The sequence below is a fragment of the Sminthopsis crassicaudata genome, chromosome 2 (genome assembly GCF_048593235.1).
Source record: "Sminthopsis crassicaudata isolate SCR6 chromosome 2, ASM4859323v1, whole genome shotgun sequence".
Taxonomy (NCBI): Eukaryota; Metazoa; Chordata; class Mammalia; order Dasyuromorphia; family Dasyuridae; genus Sminthopsis; species Sminthopsis crassicaudata.
In genome coordinates this window covers 207,019,875-207,040,315 of record NC_133618.1, presented here as the reverse complement: position 1 = coordinate 207,040,315, position 20,441 = coordinate 207,019,875, and the positions used below count along the sequence as shown (strand labels likewise).

The 20,441-nt window shown below is 32.2% G+C and overlaps 1 protein-coding gene across 5 annotated transcripts in view; it reads right to left on the bottom strand.

The window, feature by feature from the left end:
• Positions 1 to 10,222: 10,222 nt before the first annotated feature.
• The window catches only part of GRHL1 (grainyhead like transcription factor 1), a 78,914-nt gene continuing 68,695 nt past the window's right edge, over positions 10,223 to 20,441 (bottom strand). For all 5 annotated transcript variants that reach the window (XM_074288119.1, XM_074288118.1, XM_074288115.1 and 2 more), the window contains exons 14-16: positions 19,372 to 19,457; positions 13,282 to 13,346; positions 10,223 to 12,091 (exon numbers count right to left, since the gene is read on the bottom strand). In XM_074288119.1, the coding sequence (XP_074144220.1) occupies positions 11,977 to 12,091; positions 13,282 to 13,346; positions 19,372 to 19,457 (266 nt within the window). In that variant the 3' untranslated portion in view covers positions 10,223 to 11,976. The remainder of the gene's footprint in view (positions 12,092 to 13,281; positions 13,347 to 19,371; positions 19,458 to 20,441) is intronic.

The following is a 20,441-nucleotide window of genomic DNA, read 5'->3' as shown; positions in this document are numbered from 1 at the left end:
ACAGAAAGAGTGAAAATGCTATGTTGTGGTCCAAACTCAAATCCCACTGTCCTCTCTCTGGGTGTAGATGGCTCTCTTCACAAGATTGTCAGAACTGACCTGAATCATCTCATTGTTGGAAAGAGCCCTGTCCATCAGAATACATCCTCATACAGTATTGTTGCCGCCGTGTATAATGATCTTCTGGCTCTGCTCATTTCATTTAGCATCAGTTCATGAAAGTCTCCCCAGGCCTCTAAAATCATCCTGCTGATTAGTCAACTCTACTTTTAAAGAGATCTTTTCTTCAGTGCATTTTTATTTATCTTCTCATTTGGTCAATTCTGGTTTTTTTTTTTTTTTTTTCCTCTTTTTTTTAGGGAGTTCTCTTCAGTAACTTTTTGTATATTTTTTCTTTGGTCACTTCTGCTTGTTATAGCATTCTTTTCTTTGTGTGTGTGTTTCCTTCACTAAACTATTCTTTTTTCATAATTTTCTTGTGTCACTGTCATTTCTTTTTTCAAATTTTCCTCTACTTCTCTTTTTTAAAATTTTGCTTTTTTTTGATTGCTTTTTTTGAGCTATTCCAGGAATTCTTTTTGGGCTTGAGACCAATTTACATTTTTCTTTGAGTCTTTCAATACAGCAATTTTGACTGTCTTCTTCTGAATGTGTTTTGATATTTTTCCTTACCAGAGTAACTTTTTATTATCTGGTTCTTTTTGTTTGCCCATTTCCCAGCCTATTAACTTTTGAGTCTACATAAAAGTGAGATTCTGCTGGCAGAGTGAAGGAGACAGTGACCTTCAGGCCTTTCTTGCTGCTGCTCTCAAGAGCTGGTTCTAAAGGTCTGTAAGTTTCCAGAGGTGTGGTTCCTGCTCTCCTGGCTTATGTTCTGGTTTATAAGTGTCCACCCTGGCACTGTAACCAAGGTCCTTGTTCCCTCGCTGTCACAGGTCCCCATGTGCTAGCGCTCCATCTTGTCCTGGGACTGAAGCCCAGGGCAGCAACACCCGATGGTGACCCAGATCTGCTCCTGGCAATGCAAAAGACCGTTATAATCTTTTTCTCACAGTTGACTTTTTCAATCGGAAAGGAAGGGGGCCTAGTAAAAATTGCAAATTTTTGCAAATTGAAGTTCAAAGCAGAAATTAAAAAAGTTTTTTGATTATATTCATACAGAGAGTGTGGTGGCAGGCTGACTGCCATTTTAAAAATACATGCTATAGTTATTTCAAATTGAATTTCTCTCTCTTCTTGGTGGATTTTGTTGGTTTGTACAAAAATGATAATTTATGTGGATTTTATATGCTACAAATTTGCTGAAGTTATTTCAATTAAATTTTAGTTGATTCTCTAAGTAAATTATCATATCATCTATAAAAAGGCAATGATTTAATTTCTTCTTTGCCTTTGCTATTTTTACAATTTCTTCCTTGTCTAATTGTTATAACTAAACATTTCTAACATTTTATCCAATAATAGTGATGATAATGGATATCCTTGTTTTACTCCCGATCTTATTAGAAAAAAAAAAAAAAAACAAAACTCTTTCCATTACATATAACTTTGCCTTTTATTTTTAGATAAATAATACTTAGTAAAGAAAGAATCATTTATTACTATGTTTCCTAATGTTTATGTTGTTTTTGCTTTTTTCACAGAAATGGGTGTTATATCTTATCAAAAAGGTTTTTTTTTTTTTTGTGTGTGTGTGTGTGTGTGTGTACATCTATGGAAGAATCATTTTTTGGTTTGTTTTAGTTTTCTTAATATTGAACTAATACTACTATTCCTCATATAAATCTATCCACTTCATAATATATACTTCGTACTATGTTACTGCAATCCCCTTACTAATAATTTACTTAAAGTGTTTCAGGTACGTTCTTTATGAATGCTGGTCTATTGTTTTCTTTCTTCATTTTGACTATTATTTAGATGTATTTTATTGTAGAAGGAATTTGGCAGGGCCCTTCATTTCCTTCTCCCTCCCCCCCCCAAAAAAAAACCCAGCTTCTACAAATTAATCATTGAGTATTTGGTAGAATTCATTTTAAAATTCAATTGGTCCCAGGTTTTTTTATTTTGGTAAGAATTCATTTATGGCTTGTTTAGTTTCTTTTTATGAGGTTAGGTTAAGTCCTCTATATCTTGTTCTATCGATCTGAGCAGTTTACATTTTTTTTGGTAAATATCCATTTCATTTAGATTCAGTGTTATTGGCATGTAATTGAACAAAATTTTAAAATAATTTTCTTTATTTCTTTTTCATTTATGGTGAATTCATCTTTTTGGTGATCTTTTCTTTCTCTTTTTTATCCATCAAGTTAGGTAATAGATTATTTTGTGGTTTTAAAAAACAGGTACTACTTTAAAATTTCAATTCATAAGGACCAAATTGATAGGTATGAGATAGAACCTCAGAATTGCTTTAATTTGCATTTCTCCATTAAAGATTTGGGATATTTTTTTCATTTATTTTTATAATTAATTTTTTTCCTTTGAAAACTTCCTGTTCTTATTCTTTTACCATTTATCTATTAGGGATTGTTTCTTAAATCTTATAAATTTAAAATAGTTCCTTATATGTCCTGGAAATGAGACTTTTATTGCAAAGTTTTGCCCTACTCCAGTTAATTGTTGCATTTCTAATTTTAAACTGCATTATTTAAAAATATATGCAAAATTTATACATTTAATATAACCAAAATTTTCCATTTTTTCCTTTTTAAATTTTACATAATCATAATTGTTCATTTTATCTTCTGTGACGCTCTACCTTTTTTTGTAGTCATGAATTCTTCCCCAATTGATGGATATGAAAGATAAAAATTTTTTTATTCCTATAACTTATTATTTAACCTTTAAGTCCACGTAATGTATTCATTCAGAGCTTATCTTGGCAGGTGGTATGACTTGCTTCTGTCATAATGCTTTTAATTTTTTTTTAGTTAACTATATTAATATAATCGAGTACTTTTTATCCTTTTTATTACTGATATGGCCAATCATGTTTTTAATTTTCCTTTTACTGAACCAATCCTATATTCATAGCATAAATCCAACCTGGTCATCACATATAATCTTTTTAATAACTAATTGTAGTCTATCTGTGAATATTTTATTTAAAATATTATAAACATTGTTACTGGTCTGCAGATGTTTTCATTTTTCTCTTCTATTTAGGGTATCAAGACCATATCTATGTCATGCAGAGTGAAAAGATTATTTTTTTTACTATTTTTACAAGCAGTTCATATAATATTAGAATTATTATTTAAATGTTGAGAGAGTTTACTTATAAATATCTCTGTTCCTAAAGTGTTTTCCCTTTGAGAATTCATTTATGGCTTGTTCAATATCTTGTCCTGGTACTGGGTTATTTAAATAATCCATTCTATTAAAATAGTTGTTTTATATTTTTGGAAGTATCTATTTCATATATTACTGGGTTTTTTGTTGATATAGAATTCAGCAAAATTAAATCAAATAGTTGCCTGTATTTTTTATTGTTGTGAAATGTTTTCATTTTTGATGCCAGCAGTTTGTTTTTCTAAGATTAGCAGTTTTATTAATTTAAAAAAATACTTCGATAGTGTTTACCTTTATCTGACAAGTTTTGGTATGTTGTATCATTATATTCATATTCATATTCTTTGGTGAAATTTTCTATTTCTGCTATAATTTTTGACCTATAAATTATTTAGGATTAATTTATATAATCTCTAAATTTAATTATTTATATAAAGGCCCACTATTGAATATAATCTTTATTGCATTATTGCCAGTCGTTGTGGTATTTCTGCTTTGCAATATTTGTTTATAAAGTTTTTATTTCCTTATTACATGATCAGTTTTTGTAAATGTCATGCATGGTTGACAAACATATAAGGTGCTGTATGTTCCTATTTAATGAACACCAGACATTTATATGCTCTATTTTTTCTAAAGTTCTATTAAGCTCCTTAACTCCTAATTTTTTTTTGGGGGGGTTATTTATCTAGATCTGAGAAAAATACATTGAAATCCTCAGCTATTATCTTTTACTATTCAGTTCTATAAATCTATTAACTTTTCCTTTAACTATTTAATATGCTCTAGTATTTGGTACATCTATCTATGAAGATATAGTGTGGTTGTGTATATATCTGTATAGACATAGATACACAGATAGATGATATTGATTCATTATTTATGATAACTTTAAGCTTATTCCATTTCCCTATTTCTTTTTTGTCATATCTATTTTACTTTAGCTTTATGTGAATAGTTGCTATGTATGTTTTTTTATTCATCTGAAGCATAATATTCTGCTCCAAATCTCTACTTACACTATGTAAAACTTTGTTTCCATAGTATCTATTAAACAATATATTATTTTATTGTTTTTTAACATAATCTCCTATCATGTTTTTATAGATCAGTTCATCTCAATCATGTTCTTAGCTGTGACTAATTGTGTATTTCTCTGTATTCTCCATTTTTCCCTTTCTTTGGTACTGCTTTACTATTGTAAAGGTGCTGAAACAAGAATTTACCTAACACTTATCTCTAATTGACACAATCACTTTCTGCTCCATTACTTTCTTTTTACCGCATCTTTGATCACAGATTTTTATTTTCTTCCTTTCCTTTTAGCTTCTCCTTTATGTTCCACGTCTCTTACCTCTTCTCCAACTCTGTCTATCAATTACCTCTCTCTTTTGTCCTTCTCCCTATCTACTTCTCTATTGCTTAATGTATTCTGCATGTCACTTGGTGTATGTTCAACATTCCTTTCTCTAGTTCAGATAAATGAGGTTCCTTCCCACTTCTTTCACATTTATATACTCATCTGATGCACCTCAATTATATGAGATATTGAATTTCCTCCTCAGATATTAGATTTCCTTCTCCTAATATCACCAAAACAAAACAAAACCTATTCCAAAGAAGACAATGCTTCCCTTCTACTAGTTTTATTTAATTCCTTTCCCTTATTTCCTTTTATTTCCATTTCGAGGTTATACTCAGCTCTGGATTTATCAACAGGTATGCTTGAAATTTCAGGAGCCAAGATGGTAGATTAAAATCAGGCAGTCTACAGGGTTCTCCTCCAAATCCTTCCAAATGCTTTTAAATAATGATTCTAGAGCATCAGAACCCACAAAAAGATGGTATAAAGCAATCTTTTAGCTAAGACAACTTAAAAGGTAGGCAAGAATGGTCTGTCATTCCCGAGTGCAGGCTGCATCAGTGCAGTTCTAGCAAACTAGAAGTCATCGGAAACTGCATCAGTGACAGCAGTGACTCAACCAGACTTCTCACCCATAGACACCAAATATAACTGAGGGTATCAGAAAAGGTTTGAATCACTAGGGTGAGAGTGGACATCTGTCTAGGACAGGCAAATCCTTGGGAGCCTCTGAATCAGCAGCACTACTTTCAGAGGTTTCAGCCCATAGACTGTAAAGGACTTGAACATCTGGTCAGAAAGAGATTGCAAGGGCTCTCATTGCTAGCACTGAAACAGAGCCCTTTAACATAGAATTAAAAGTCAAGTAATAGGCGGGGGAAATGAGCAAATAACAAAAAAAGATTGACTATAGAAAGTTACTATAGTGATAAGGAAGATCAAAACAGACACTTGGAAGAAAACAAAGCTAAAGCACCTACATCCAAAGCCTCCAAGAAAAATATGAACTAGTCTCAGGTCATGGGAACTCAACAGAGATTTTGAAAATCAAGGAATAGAGATAGAAGAAAAAATGGGAAGAGAAATGAGAGAAATGCAAAAGAAAACACAAAAAGCTAATGAGGAGAAGAATGACTTACAAAGCAAAATTGGCCAAATGGAAAAAATATCAAAAACTCACTAAAGAAAATAATTCCTTAAAAATCAGAATTTAGCAAAAATGGAAGATAATGACTTTATAAGAAATCAAGGAATAGTAAAACAAAACCAAAAGAATGAAAATATAGAAAATAATGTTTTCTTTTGAAAAAATAAGTGATTTGGAAAATAGATCCAGAAGAGATAATTTTAAAATTATTGGATTACCTGAAAGTTATGATAAAAAAAGAGCTTAGACATCATATTTAAAGAAATTATCAAAGAAAATTGTTCTGATATTCTAGAACCAGAGGGTAAAATAGAAATTAAAAGTACCTACTGATCGATCACCTCCTGAAAGAGATCCTAAGATAAAAACTGTGGAATATTATAGCCAAACTCCAGAACTCCCAAATCAAGGAGAAAATATTGCAAATATCCAGAAGAAAACAATTCAAACTGTGAAGCCACAGTCAGGATCACACAAGGTTTATCAGCTTCTCCATTAAAAGATCAGAATATTCCAGAGAACAAATGAACTAAAATTACAACCAAAAATCATCTATCTAGCAAAAGTGAATATAATTCTTTCCAGAGGAAAGGTTGTTTAATGAAATAAAGGACTTTAAAACATTTATGGTGAAAAGAAAATTTGATTTTCAAATATAACTCATGAGAAGCATAAAAAGGTTATCAGGAAAGGAACTTAATAAGGCTAATCTGTTTACATTCCTACATGGGAAAATGATACTTGAAACTCCAGAAAATCTTTTTATTTTTAGGGCACTTAGAAAGACTATATATACTTTGATGCAAGTTTCTCTGAAAGAAGCCTCATTTCTCAAACAGTTAAAGTGAATTAAATTTATAAAAAATTAGAGCCATTCCCCAACTGATAAATGATCAAAAGATATGAAGTTTTCCAGTGAAGTAATCAAAGCTATTTATAGCCATATTAAAAAAATATAACTATTGATTGGAGAAATGCAAATTAGAATAATTCTGAGGTACTATCTCATACCTATTAGATTGGCTAATAGGTCAGTATAGGAAAATGACAACTGTTGGAGAGAATATGGGAAAAATGATACATTGATGCATTGTTAGTGGAATTATGAACTGATTCAGCCACTCTGGAGGGCAATTTGGAACTATGTACAAAGGGTTATATAAAACTACACATATCCTTTAACCTCACAGTACCACTAGGCATGAATCTCAAAAGTGATAAAAAAAGGAAAAGGATATATAAGTATAAAATATTTATAGCAGCACTTTTCTCAGAGCAAAGAATTGGAAATTGAGGGAATGCCCATCAATTGGGAAATGGCTGAACAAACATGGTATACGATTGTGTTGGAATACTATTATGCTATAAGAAATGATGAGCAGTTTTTGATTTCCTTCACAGGTTAATTGTCCATTATTTCAAAGTCTGATTCTTCTTGTGGAGCAAAATAACTATGGATATGTATACATATATTATATTTGCCATATACTTTAACATATTTAACATGTATTGGTCTACCTGTCATCTGGGGGAGTGGGTGGGAGGAAGGAAGGGAAAAATTGAAACAAAAGGTTTTGCAGTTGTCAATGCTAAAAAATTACCCATGCATATATTTTGTAAATAAAAAGCTATTAAAAAAAAAACCAACATGTATTGGACTACTTGCCAGTTAGGGGAGGGACTGGGAGGAAGAAGGGGAAAATTTGGAACAAAAGGTTTTGCAAGGGTCAATCAATGTTGGAAAAATTGCCCATTCATATGCTTTGTAAATAGAAATGAGCAGGATGTTATCAGAAAACCTGGAAAGACTTCCATAAACTCATGCAAAGTGAAATGTACTGTGTACAAAATAACAGCAATACTGTAAAATGTTTAGCTGTGCATTCACAATTATGCAATACAATTATGCAAGACAATTTTGAAGGACTTATGATGAAAAATGTTAAACATACCCAGAAAACAACTATGTCTGAGTCATATTGAAGAATATTTTTTTTCTTTAGGTTTTTTTGGAAGGGGGGAAATCTGTGTTTCCTTTGATGAAAATGTTTTGCATGACTTCACATGTACAGTCTCAATGGGGAAGATGCCTGTGGAAGAAGAAGAAGAAGGGAATCGGGAACTCAAAATTTTTAAAACAAATGTTAAAAATTGTTTTAAATGTAACTGAGGGAAAATAATATTAAATAATGAAAGAAAAAAGAATATTTGAATAATAAATAGAAATGTATGTCAAAGATTAAAATTTTTTTCAAAAGCAAAAAGAATCATGTATTTCATTAAACATCCACTTTTTTCTCATGTAGAATTATATTCAGTCTTGTCAAATAAGTTATTCTTGGTTGTAAACCTTTTTTTTTTTTGAATATATTTAAAGTCCCCCCCCCTTTTTTTTAATAGTGGCAATTGCCAAATCTTGTATAGTTCTTATTCTTATTTTATCTTTGACATAAAAACTCTGGATTTTGGCTAAGATTCTTTCTAACTTTCATTTTGGGAGTTTCTTTCATATGGAAACCTGATGTATAATTTTATTTCAGTAAACTATTAGGCTCTTTAGACAGTTTCCTTTATTTCTTACATCAGACTAGAAAAAGAGTATATAAAGAATTGAAAACCCAAAATGCCACAATTAGTAAAGTTTTTTTTTTTTTTTTAACATCTGAAAAAGCAAAACTGGCAGCAACTATGGTGAGATCTTGAATTTCTTTTTTTTTTAATTTTTTTTTATTTTATTATTTAACATTTTATTTTAAAATTTTGTATTTTAGAAAATATTCATGAATCATGATAAAACAAGAAGATTTATATAGTCTTACATTTTGTGGTCCTACTTTCCCTAATTCTCAAATTTCTGTAGCTGATAATATGTTTGCAAAGTTTAGTTATGAATCTGCTTTTAATCAATAAACCACCATTTTCTAAGCTCTTGGTCCCTTATTTTAAATTTGAGCTCATAAGAATGTTTATTGGGCCTTGATTCCATATGTGATGTAACAACTCTTTCAGTCTTCCTGAATCATTGTATCATTGTCTTGTTTTCTAGGGCTCAGCTGTCAGTCATATAAGCCCATCAAAAAAACCCCAAATAGAGGTCTATTGGAATGCACCAGACACTGCTAATCACTCTATACAATTTCAGTAAGTAAAAGAATTGATGACTTTTTATGAGGTCCTTCATGTGTACTCTTTACAGAACATGGGCATTGATGTAGAATTCTAGTGCATTATCAATTTTCCTGGAGATCTTGAATTTCTACTAATTCCTGTTTTCTAAGTTCCCCTTTCTATGGTCCCACTCCCATCATTTCTTTTCATAACTAGTTATTTCGTCCTTCCATCTTTAAGAGATTCCCATTTCATTTTACCAACAAAAATGTGTCCTTGCTAGGGGATAGGTATCTTCACTGGCCACATGTTGAGACAGCTGCCAGGCCACTGAAAGCCTTGGAGCCTAAGAGGTGAATCTTGCACATCAACAATACTTTGTCATTTGTTGGTCTGGCCAAGATCCATAGCCAGAAGCATTCTGGCTATGTGAAGCCATAAGGCAGTAGAAGGATTGGAGCCAAGCTAGAAGACAACATCCTACATGACCTTATCCAGTAATTTCAGTTCTCTTTCTTGCATTTCCTTTGTAAATTGAGGGAGGTGGATTAGATAATTTTTAAGGTTCTTTACAGCTCAAGATCTTATCATCATATAAACTATGTTTTATAGGTAAAGGTTCTTGGCTTTTAAGTAAAAGATATAAAAAAAGAGGAGTATACTAGGAATCTATCTATATTACGGGCAATATGGACAACAGTTTACTCAAATGAACAAATATTTGTTGAATATCTAGTATGTGACAAATATTAATTTACTTGCATATTCTCAGAAAACATTTGGTTTCAACAAAACTGTAAGCTTAAGCACAATTCTGACCTAAAATTCCTTTTCAACTAAGCTATAAAAAGAAAGGGAAGGAGAAGATTAGAAATTTGTATCTGAAGGGCATTTAATGACCATATTTTATTAGTATTTCACTCAAAAATATAATTTACTTCTGTCCCATTTTCATGACATTTAAGATAGCTATGCATATGTTTGGGGGAGGGGAAGGGAAGCAAATACTTATTAAGTGTCACATATGCCAATCATCATGCTAAGTGCTTTACAGCTAATTTCATTTGATCCTCACAATATTCCTATTAAGTCATTGCAATTAAGATATCCATTATACAGCTGAGAAAACTGAGGCACACAGAACTTCAGTGTTTTAGTTTAAAAGTGTCTAAGGTTAGATGTGAACTTGCTCAGGACTCTTATCTATTGTACCCACCTGGCTGTGGCAAGGAATTATTTAGGAAGACAACATCCTTTTCTGGCTCATGACAAGACAAAGTCAAATTGAGAGACCATATAAGAGAAAGTCATTTAAGAAATAGACATATAAAATTTAATCTCTTTGGCTTAAAATACATCTTCAATGATACAATTAAAAACAACACACAAGGCAAAAATCAGTTTCATAAAACAAAATATAAAACATTGTAATATGACCCGTGTCCCATGGTACCTTATATTAGAAAACAAATCATCAATTTAGTTCACATACTTCATTAAAATATTTGAAACATAAACATATTGCTATCAATTCTACTTGTACAAAGGGTCTATGCTATATTCCCTGAACCTAAGAAATACCCGTGATTGTATTTGTGTTATAAATTTACACTTTTCAGTAGTTGGATATATTTATATGTATACAAAATTTCCCATGCTATAGTAACGTAAGTCATAAATTTGTGAATGTTTCCCAAAATTGTAATAGAGGAAAACCAAAGCCTGAGGCTTCTAACAATTTAAAATAAAACCTCTCTCATCTTCAATGCAGTAGATTAAGAGGAACTCTTTTGAGTTATAAATTTTATCACTTAGTGCATATTAACCATAGCCTATTCATTCATTTTTGTTCCCTTTATAGAGACAGATTTGTCTGGTATGTATAGAACATATTTGATCATAAGAGTGTTTAGTTTTTAAATTTCATCTATTAATGTAGTGCAGAAACCCAAACATAGACACTTCATTCAGAATACTAGAAGGTATTACTATGTTATGGAATAAATACATGTGTTTGGGAAAACATTATCAAAGAAATATTTCAATGCTATATTTGATCATCTTAGTGTATGCCAGAAAAATAATTTTATCTTGGTTTATGGAATTTCTTTGAGATAGCTTTCATTACATTTTATCATTATATGTACATGGATACCATATTTATATATTATATATTTATGTGACATATATATATATACACACATTTACACAATCTTCAAAAATATATTGCACTTATATACAATACAGCTTTATCTAAAATGATTTTATACTATAACCCATTTCAGTTCTTCATAAGGCCATTATTATATGTCTAACAAAGTTACAAAGAAGGATTTCAGTATCATACCTATTTAGTAAACACTTACTGAGGATAAGAGATTACAGAATAATGGCTTTCCAGTCTAAGTCTCACAAGCATGAGACAATCTCACAGGACACTCAAGACAGCTGAAGGTAAGAAAAGCTTAAGCTCAAATCTATTGCTCTTTGTTTAAATTTCCATAAGTAAGTAGGCAGAACAGATAAGAAACTGGTAAATGGCAGTCTATTGATTCAGTAAGCCATGGGATAAATATTCTTTTAGTACTAATTTTAGCTGTGGTATTGCAAAATGAGAAGGGCAGTAGACTTAAAATAAAGGTTTAAATGTAGGTTTTACCATGTACTATGTGATTTTGGGGTAAATGACTTACTGTCTCTGAATTTTAATTTTCTCATCTATAAAACTGGGATAATAGCACTTGCTGTTATCTGCCTCAGAGTTATCAGGAGGCTCAGATGAAACAATGTGTATAAAGTACTTTGTAGTTATAATATGCTTTATAAATGTAAACTATTATACATTTCACATACTGATTCTGTCATCTGCAGATGACCAATGCAAAATATATCAATATTATCACTTTCAATCCAAATGTTCTTCTGTCCCTTCAAGAAATCAACTGAATCACTTCCACTAGTTTCCCTCTTTGGGAAGTGGTTCATTGTTGTACTCTGCAATTTGACAAAAAGGTCCATTTAACACCTTCATTTAACCCATTTTGAGTTCTGGGTCTGCTTGCCTTTAGATCTCAGTAAGAGTAAGTTTGTATGATCCCCCTGCTTCTTCAATCTGCAACTGGAAAGTATCTTCATTAGAATAGTGCTTCACTATATTATCATCCATGTTCACCAGGATTCTAAGTGTGGAAGAAAAGTCAAGGTTATTTACTGCTGCATAAGACACAATTTTAAGAACCAACAGAATAAGATGCTATAATTTAGATTATATGAAATTACATTAACTTTTGCATGAACAAAATGAATGCAAAGCAGGAGAAACCTGGAGAAAAAAAAATCTTTGTATCAAAAATCTCTAACAGGATCCTGATTTTAAACATATATGACAACAGAAATATATGTATATATGTATATATATTTCAAATGACTTGAAAATTTTTTTCAAAATAATTGCAAATTATTAACCACTATATGAAAGAATTCTCTGAATTATTAATACTAAGAAATAGGCAAATTCTAAAATTTTTAAGGTTTCACCTAAGAACCAAGAAAATTGACAAAGTTGGGAAAAAAGATAAGAATAGTCAATGTTGGAGGAGTTGTGAAAAGACAGCAACATGCATACTTGGTTTTAGTTGTGAATTAGTCCAATTATTCTGAAAAGTAATTTGGAATCATGTAAAGAAAATGACTAAAACATCGACGCCCTTTGATCCTCAGATACCAGATATCCTCAGACATATGCTCAGAGGATAAAAAGAAAAACTCCACATACACCAAAATATTTGTAGCAGAGCATTTAGTAGTAGCAAAGAACAAGGAGCAAAGTAGATATCCATTGACTGTGTAAGGATTTTACAAATTATACTACATGAATGTAATGAAATATTATTGTGCTATAAAAATGATGAATATAGAGAAGCATGGGAAGACACATGAACTATTATAAAGTGAAGTAGACAGAATCAGGAAAACAACATATATGATGACTACAACAATATAAATAAAAAGAATAAGAACAATAAAACAAATGAAACTGAATGATACAAAATTATAATGATTTTTAATACTCATTAATTATCATTATAGCTGACATTTATTTAACAGGCTTATTATATAAAGTTTGGCAATAGTTTGACATGCACTGTTTCACTTGGATAAATATACAAGTATTAATTTTTTTCCTGTATGTCATGATGTAATTAATATTTTTTAAAAACCCTTTAACAAAGGTATCCTAGTAATAACCACATAGAAAATGTTTAAATTCCTTATAAAAATATAGCCAAGAGTATTAATATTTCCTTATGTGTGTCTGATACAAACATTTACAATATTAATGTTATGAAAGAGGCCAGTCAATACTTACCCTTTTTTACATTTCTTGAAGATTTTTCCAATTTTATCATAAGGGACATCATATTTATCTGATATCTAAGACAGAACAAAATACTGTCAATTACAAAGCACTATTGTAATTTTATATCATTAGTTTGTAAAATAGTTTATACTATCTATCTTGATCTTCCTAAACAAGCCTACGCTATGAAAACAATTTTCTTCATTGGACAGATGACAAAACAGAAAATCAGAGGAGTTAACTGATTTGTCCACAGATATAATGCAGTATATATCTGGGGGACAGAATTTGAACTCCAAGTCCAGCACTTTATGCATTATCCAGATGATTAATATGTTTGAGACATCTATATGCATATATACTACTTATACATATGAGAAACACATATATACACACATATATGCAAATATACTCATAATCAAATATACATATATTATTAATTATATACAACATAATTAACGTATATTATTAATATTATATGTATACTATATATGATTATATAATAATATGCCAAAGCATATTACAAGAAATAATTTTTATATGACAAAAGGAAAAAAAAACACAAATCAAGGAAATGTATATTTAGAAAAGGGGAGGGCTGGCCATCTACCAAAAATTAAAGACAACAGTTGAACAACCTGAGTCCCACAATGCTGAGACATTAGAAGAAGGAAAGGAATACCTTCAACATATTGAGTAAAGATCCTTTATAAAAATTAAAATACATTAATAAGAATCAAATAGGTTAAAAATGAACAGAAAGATGCAATTGAATCAGGGAATGAAATCAAAGTCAGTCAGTCAGTTATCTAGCATGAGTGATTGGCCAGACACTACACTAAGTGCTGGGGATACCAGCCCCTACTCTGAATATCACAGTGTAATGGAAGAGACACAAAGAAAACAGATCGGAGATAAATTGGAGACAGGGAGAGAGAGATGAGGAGGGCAAGGGGCTCAGGGCGAGGGGTGTGTGGAGCTGAGCTTGTTCACCAGTGGGTCAGGCAAGAAGGGAGGAGAGTGGCCAGTGCCAGGAGATGGCTGGGGAGAGAACTGAAGGCAAGGAGAAGTTGAGGGTTGGAGGTCACAGTGAGGACAAAGAATAGGATTTGCTGTGGAAAGGGGGAGGGAATCCCCCTTGTGATCATATAAAGGGATTTCAGAGTTGGTGAACAAGGGAATGGCATTTACAAAAATACCCCTTCTGATTATAAAGAAATACTGAGTGTCTAACGAGGCCCTGTGATGGATAGCATGGAGAACATGATATGGTGCCAGACCATGTTGATTATAATCTAACTGGAGAAAGAAGGTCGAGCCATGAAATTATTCCTAAGTTATATAGATCAGAAAGTCATGTCGATTATTTTTAAAGTTGGCATTAACAAAATATCCTTTGTCTAGGTAAGTATTGGATAGATACTATTATCTTTACTAAATAACTTTCCTACGTGTTTAAGGAAAATCAGTCAACACTTATTTAATAAGCTTTTATGTACTAAGCACTGTTGTAGCTTTTGGAGAAACAAAAGACAAAAATGAAATATCCTTGTTCTCAAGTAGTTTACCTCTTGTGGGCTATGGAGGGGGAAAGAAGGCATGAACTCAGTGCAAACTATATACAAAGTAGATACAAGTTATTTTCAGGTTAAGGAAGTCAGGAATAGGGGCTGATAAAAGAATCATGTCACTCCTCTCTCTCCAATAAATTCCAGTGGCTCTGGAGCACCTCCCAGATCCAATACAAAACCTGTTTGGCAACCAGAGCCTTCCATAAGCTAGCCCTCTTCTGCTTTCTGCTTCTTACACCTTCCTTCCTAACACATACTCTTTGATCCATTGGCACTGGCTTTCTTGCTGTTCTCCAAACAAGACACATTTGTCAGCTCCACACATTTTCTCTGCTGTCCCCCACGCCTGGGAGACTTCCCCTTTGTCTCTGGCTTCCCTGGCTTTCTTCAAATTCTAACTAAAATGCTGCTTTCTATGGTAAGGCTTTCCCAATCCCTCTTAAATCCTTCTCTTAATTATTTCCTACTTATCTCATGCACAGCTGTTTGCACATATTTGTTTGCCTTTTGTCTCCATAGAGTTGTAACCTCCTGGAGGACAGGAGCTATCTTTTGTCTCTTTTTGTATCAGGTACACATTTTTTGTGTGTGCCAGGTACATAATATTTATTAACTATTGATTGACTGTTGATTACCGAGAAAGACCTCATAGAACATTTGTCAATTGATCTGAGAATTCAAGGAAACAAGAACTCTGAAGCAAAAGTAGAAAAAGGCATGAGGAATAGTTTATGAAAAAGGTATAGGGAATGGAGATAGAATCTCATTTAGAGGGACCAATTTGGCTGGATTAGAGTGATATTCAATAAAGCTAGAAAATTAGATTGGGGCAAGATTGCAAGGGCTTTCAATGACAAAGGCAAAGGGGATGCTTACTTGATCCTACAAGTACTGAAGCTTTTTGAGCAAGGAAATGTCATATCACACCTGTGCTTTAGGAATATCACTGGAGAGCTATGGGGAAGATGGACTGGAGAGGGGACCAATGGGAACCAAGGAAACCAATTAGTAGCTAGTATTTATATTGTGCCAGGCACTGTGCTAAGCACATTACAAATATTATCTAACTTGATTCTGACAACAACCCTGGGAGATACTGTTACCCTCAATTTTAATTGAGGAAACTGAGGCACATAGAGGTTCAGTGACCGTTCTATTGTCACCCAGCTAGGAAGTGTCCATGGTCACATTTGAACTCAGGTCTTCTGACTCTGGGCAGCTAGCTGGCCCACTGAACCTAGAGTCAGGAAGAATCATCTTCACCAGTTCAAATCTGGCCTCAGACACTCCTGCTTGTACAACCCTCAACAAGTCACTTAACTTTGCCTCAGTTTCCTCATCTGTAAAATGAGCTAGAGAAGGAAATGGCAAATGGTGCCAGTGACTTTGCAAAGAAAATCCCAAATAGGGTCATTGAGAATCAGGTACAGCAGTAAAACAACTAAACAACAGCTTCTGACCATAGGTTCTCTGTCACCTCACCACCTAAATTAAGAAGCTATTATAGTCACTTAGACAAAAGTGATAAAAGACTGAACTATAGTGATGGCTGTGTGAGTATAAAGACAAGGATGACAGATACACAAAATGTCATGAGGTAAACATCAACAAACCTGGGCAACTGATTATGAGCAATGAGATAGAGCCAAAAAGGTCATTGCTTGCTATCAACTAGAACTGTTTTCTACATTCTTTCCCCAAAGTTCAGAAGCTGTGTTGTTCCAATGTAAACTCAAGAAATCAGATCCACAGAAACATTTTTTCCATAGTTTCTGTAATGTTCTGATGGTTTGAAAATCTGTGGCTTTGAAAATACTTAGCATTTGGTCTGTGCTCACTCCCTCTATTTCTTTTCTTTTTTTTTAAAGAAAAATCAAAAAGGATGTCTCGTGACAAAGGGCATCTCCCATCTGACAAGATGTTTGTCAGTAAAAGGTCACTCCCTCTATTTCTATAAGCCACTGAGTGGATGTAGTAAGATCACAACAGGACAAACTATTAATTTTCCTTTTAGGGCCTCAGCTCACTTTGTGTTTAAAAGAGAGGAACTAAATGTTACTCCAAAGTCAAAGACAATTCTTTTAGAGTTGGATATCTTAGTTCAAATATTTTATATGTGATTGTTCCTCAAACAATCCCGAGGTGTCTATCCCCACAGCATTGGTGAAAAATATGGTAGGAACATATGGATGGATATACACTCAAACTTACACAATTCCTTATTTGTTCTTTTAATATAACAAAAATATAAAAATTTCTAAAAAAGTATAACTTTAATGGTGAAATTGTACTGGGCAAAGAGTTCTGACTCTGGAGCCAGGAGTCCTAGGTTCAAATCTCTTTTACTATTTATCCCCTTTCACGCTTACACCCTTGGGCCTCATCCATAAAATGAGAGAGTTAGAACTAGATTTATGATCCTAATTTTTTTTCCCTCTTATTTAAAATGAATAATACTACATTTGTAAAATGCCCACTTCTGGGTTGTTTTAAGAAACTTTTATAACTTTATTGTGAATGGGAGAGAATGAGGTTTCAAAGAAAGAGAATCTCAATTGTTTTCATCCCAGCTCCCCTTCTTGCTGATAACAAGGCTTTCTGGACTCTGTCCTAGGTTAAGTCTCTCTACTTTTTAAGGAGAGTAGGGTTCTCGATCTGGAGCTAGGAGGGACATAGTACTTGAATTAAATTTAAAGTTGAACTTAAAATTCGTTTTTTGGACAACCAGCTATCATTAAGTTTGACTAGGCTTTTCACCCCTATTGCAAAATCATCTCACTATTTTGCTACATAGACGAGTTCGTTCTGTCAACTGCTCTACAATAGCTCACTTAATTTCAGGAAGTCAGGCTTTAATTCTTTTTGTCCTATTTGACTAGCTAAATCATTATGCAAAAGGAATAAGGTTTAATCTTTGCTTTTTAGCAAAGACCCACCTCTAATCTGTGGGTGATTGATGAGCCCCATTATTAACAATTCAGTGTGGTGATAGTGGTGGTGGTTTGTGTGCATGAGTGCATGCATGTGTATGTGTATGTGTGTATGTGTGTGTGTGTGTGTGTGTGTGTGTGTGTCTGCTTGACTATTTTCCATTAACTAATTTAATCTGGACTTGATAAAAGATTAGTGACAAATGCTGTATGTCTGAAGCTCAACACAGTATAAAAACAAGGTGGGCAATTATCAGCGTAGTTTTCCTTGTGCTATAAATATGACACAAATAGAATACTATCCTACAAAGATAAAGTATGATCAGTTGAGTCTTTGGCTTTTTCTACTGAGGCCATATAAAAAAAAAAACACAACTCTAATAGCAACAGAAAATTTTATGAGACATTGCTATTGTCTTATGGAACTAGCTTTTTGTTGTTGGGTTATTTCAATCATATTTGATTCTTCACAACCCCATTTGGGTTTTCTTAGCAAAGATATTACAGTGGTTTGCCTTTTCCTTCCCCAGCTCATTTTACAGATGAGGAAACTGAGGCAAACAGAATTGATTACGTGATCTGCCCACAGTCACAAAGCTTGTTACTGTCTGAAGCCAGATTTAGGGATTAATTTAACATCTCTAAACTTTTTTTTTTTCAAACATAAGTATGTATCATCTTGGCATAAATTCAAAGAAAATTAGAGAATCCACTGCAAATATTCATATGGACTATTTGTGCATGATCTGTGTCAGTGCATTCTAAACTCTTATTGGTCTGATCAGGCACAGTCAGACACACTGTAACTTGACTAATAGAGCATTGTGATTTTGGTCCTTTTCGAGGACGAACAACAATAATTAATCAAATTCAGCAATTCCCTGATTAGAAATTTTCATATACTCAAATTCTTGGTTAAAATAACTTGTTGGTTTTTCTATTGAATTTTTAATTCAATCAAATACATAAATTCCAAGGAATTTTGTAGTACATCATATAGCACACATCAATACAATATAGGACTAATGATCCAAATAAAAAACAAGTTTAATCTTGGTAGGTTTTAATAAAAATTCTTTTGAATATGAACTAAAAAAGTCTACTTATATACATGGCTACTTAAGAATTATTACAATAAAACATAAATTCTTATATAATTAGAAATTCAAATAATTTCTTAAAATCTTATTAAGTTAAATGAGTACTACTAAGTGAAAAAATGTAAAAAATGGTTTGTTTTTAGAAAGTCTGATAATCTATGCATATCTGTTACAAAGGAGTGCTTCTATTTGGAAGTGGATGATAATTTGGGGGAAGTGATAGGCAAGAAGAATAAATCAATAAAACTTTTTTAAATGCAAAGAACAATATTTAAAAATGTACAAAAGGAAATAAGCAAAAAGCAATTTTGTTACTGTCTTCTAAAAATGTTTATACATTATGAAAAAGACACACACACTACATGTAACAAAAGTTCAAAATGTTTTATATAATCATCTTTCTTGTTCTTTCTATATTGAAATGTTTATGATTCTTGATTATAACAGTCCAAAATCTAAAAAAGAAAATTAAAAAATATTATATACAATATTACTTACAGCTTCCATTAGACCCTTCAAAGTTGGTGTCTTGAGCATCAGTGCATCAAAAACCTCCTCTGACTCCTTTCGAACATAGAGCAGAACTAAAAGTCAACATGGAGAAGGAATGGAGAGAAAAATGAACTTCATTGACATTTTCCACCCTCCATAAATACAGATGAAAGTAACAAATGTTTATGAGCTAAAACTAAAATAAAAAAAAAAAGTTCACTACTATAATTAATGCTCATTAGCCAACACAAAATACACCTTAATTTATTTAATTTTCAACTTCTTGTTATTTCAACTTTCTTACCAGTTGAAGAAAAAAATTTCCAACCATGGAACAGATATGGAAAACCTTTATTCCTAGGTTTTCATTATGGAAAATCAGTCACTCATTCAACAAACATCTATAACATATACCAGGTGCTGTGCTAAGCACTGAGTTACAAAGACAAAAATGAATTGGTCCTTGTCTTTAAGGAACATATATTTTATGGGAGAAAAAATATGTACACATAAGTATATGTAAAAGAAATAAAAGGTAATTTTGGGAGAAAGACACTAACATCTGCAGAGAGGGAAAGATCCAGGATTCCATATTGAAGGAGGAGCTTTATTTTTGAAGAAAAGGATTCTAAAATGCAGAAGTCAGGGAATAATAACTTCTGACTGTATGGGACAGCTTTACTAAGGCACAGAGATGAGATTTAATAAACTTAAATCTCACTGGGAACTTATCAGTATGAGTTTTTCTGGAAAAGGTAAGAGTAAAAGCCTGATAATAAACTAGAAAAAAACCCTCAAATCCATAGGTGGCTATTTATAGCCTCTAAATTACAGGATTATAAAGAATGCTTATAATAAGGCCCTTTCTCCAGGTGCTTGACTGAATATGAATTTAGATTAATAAATCTTTTATCATTTGTTATAGAGATAAGAGGAACAAATATTTACAAGGAAATACAAATTGATTAATGATATAAATTTGAAATTCTTCTCTTCCCTCAAGATTCAAATGCCATGTAAACCTTCCCTCATCCTCTTCAAATGTTATCCTCTTTCCTTAAATATTTCTAGATCAC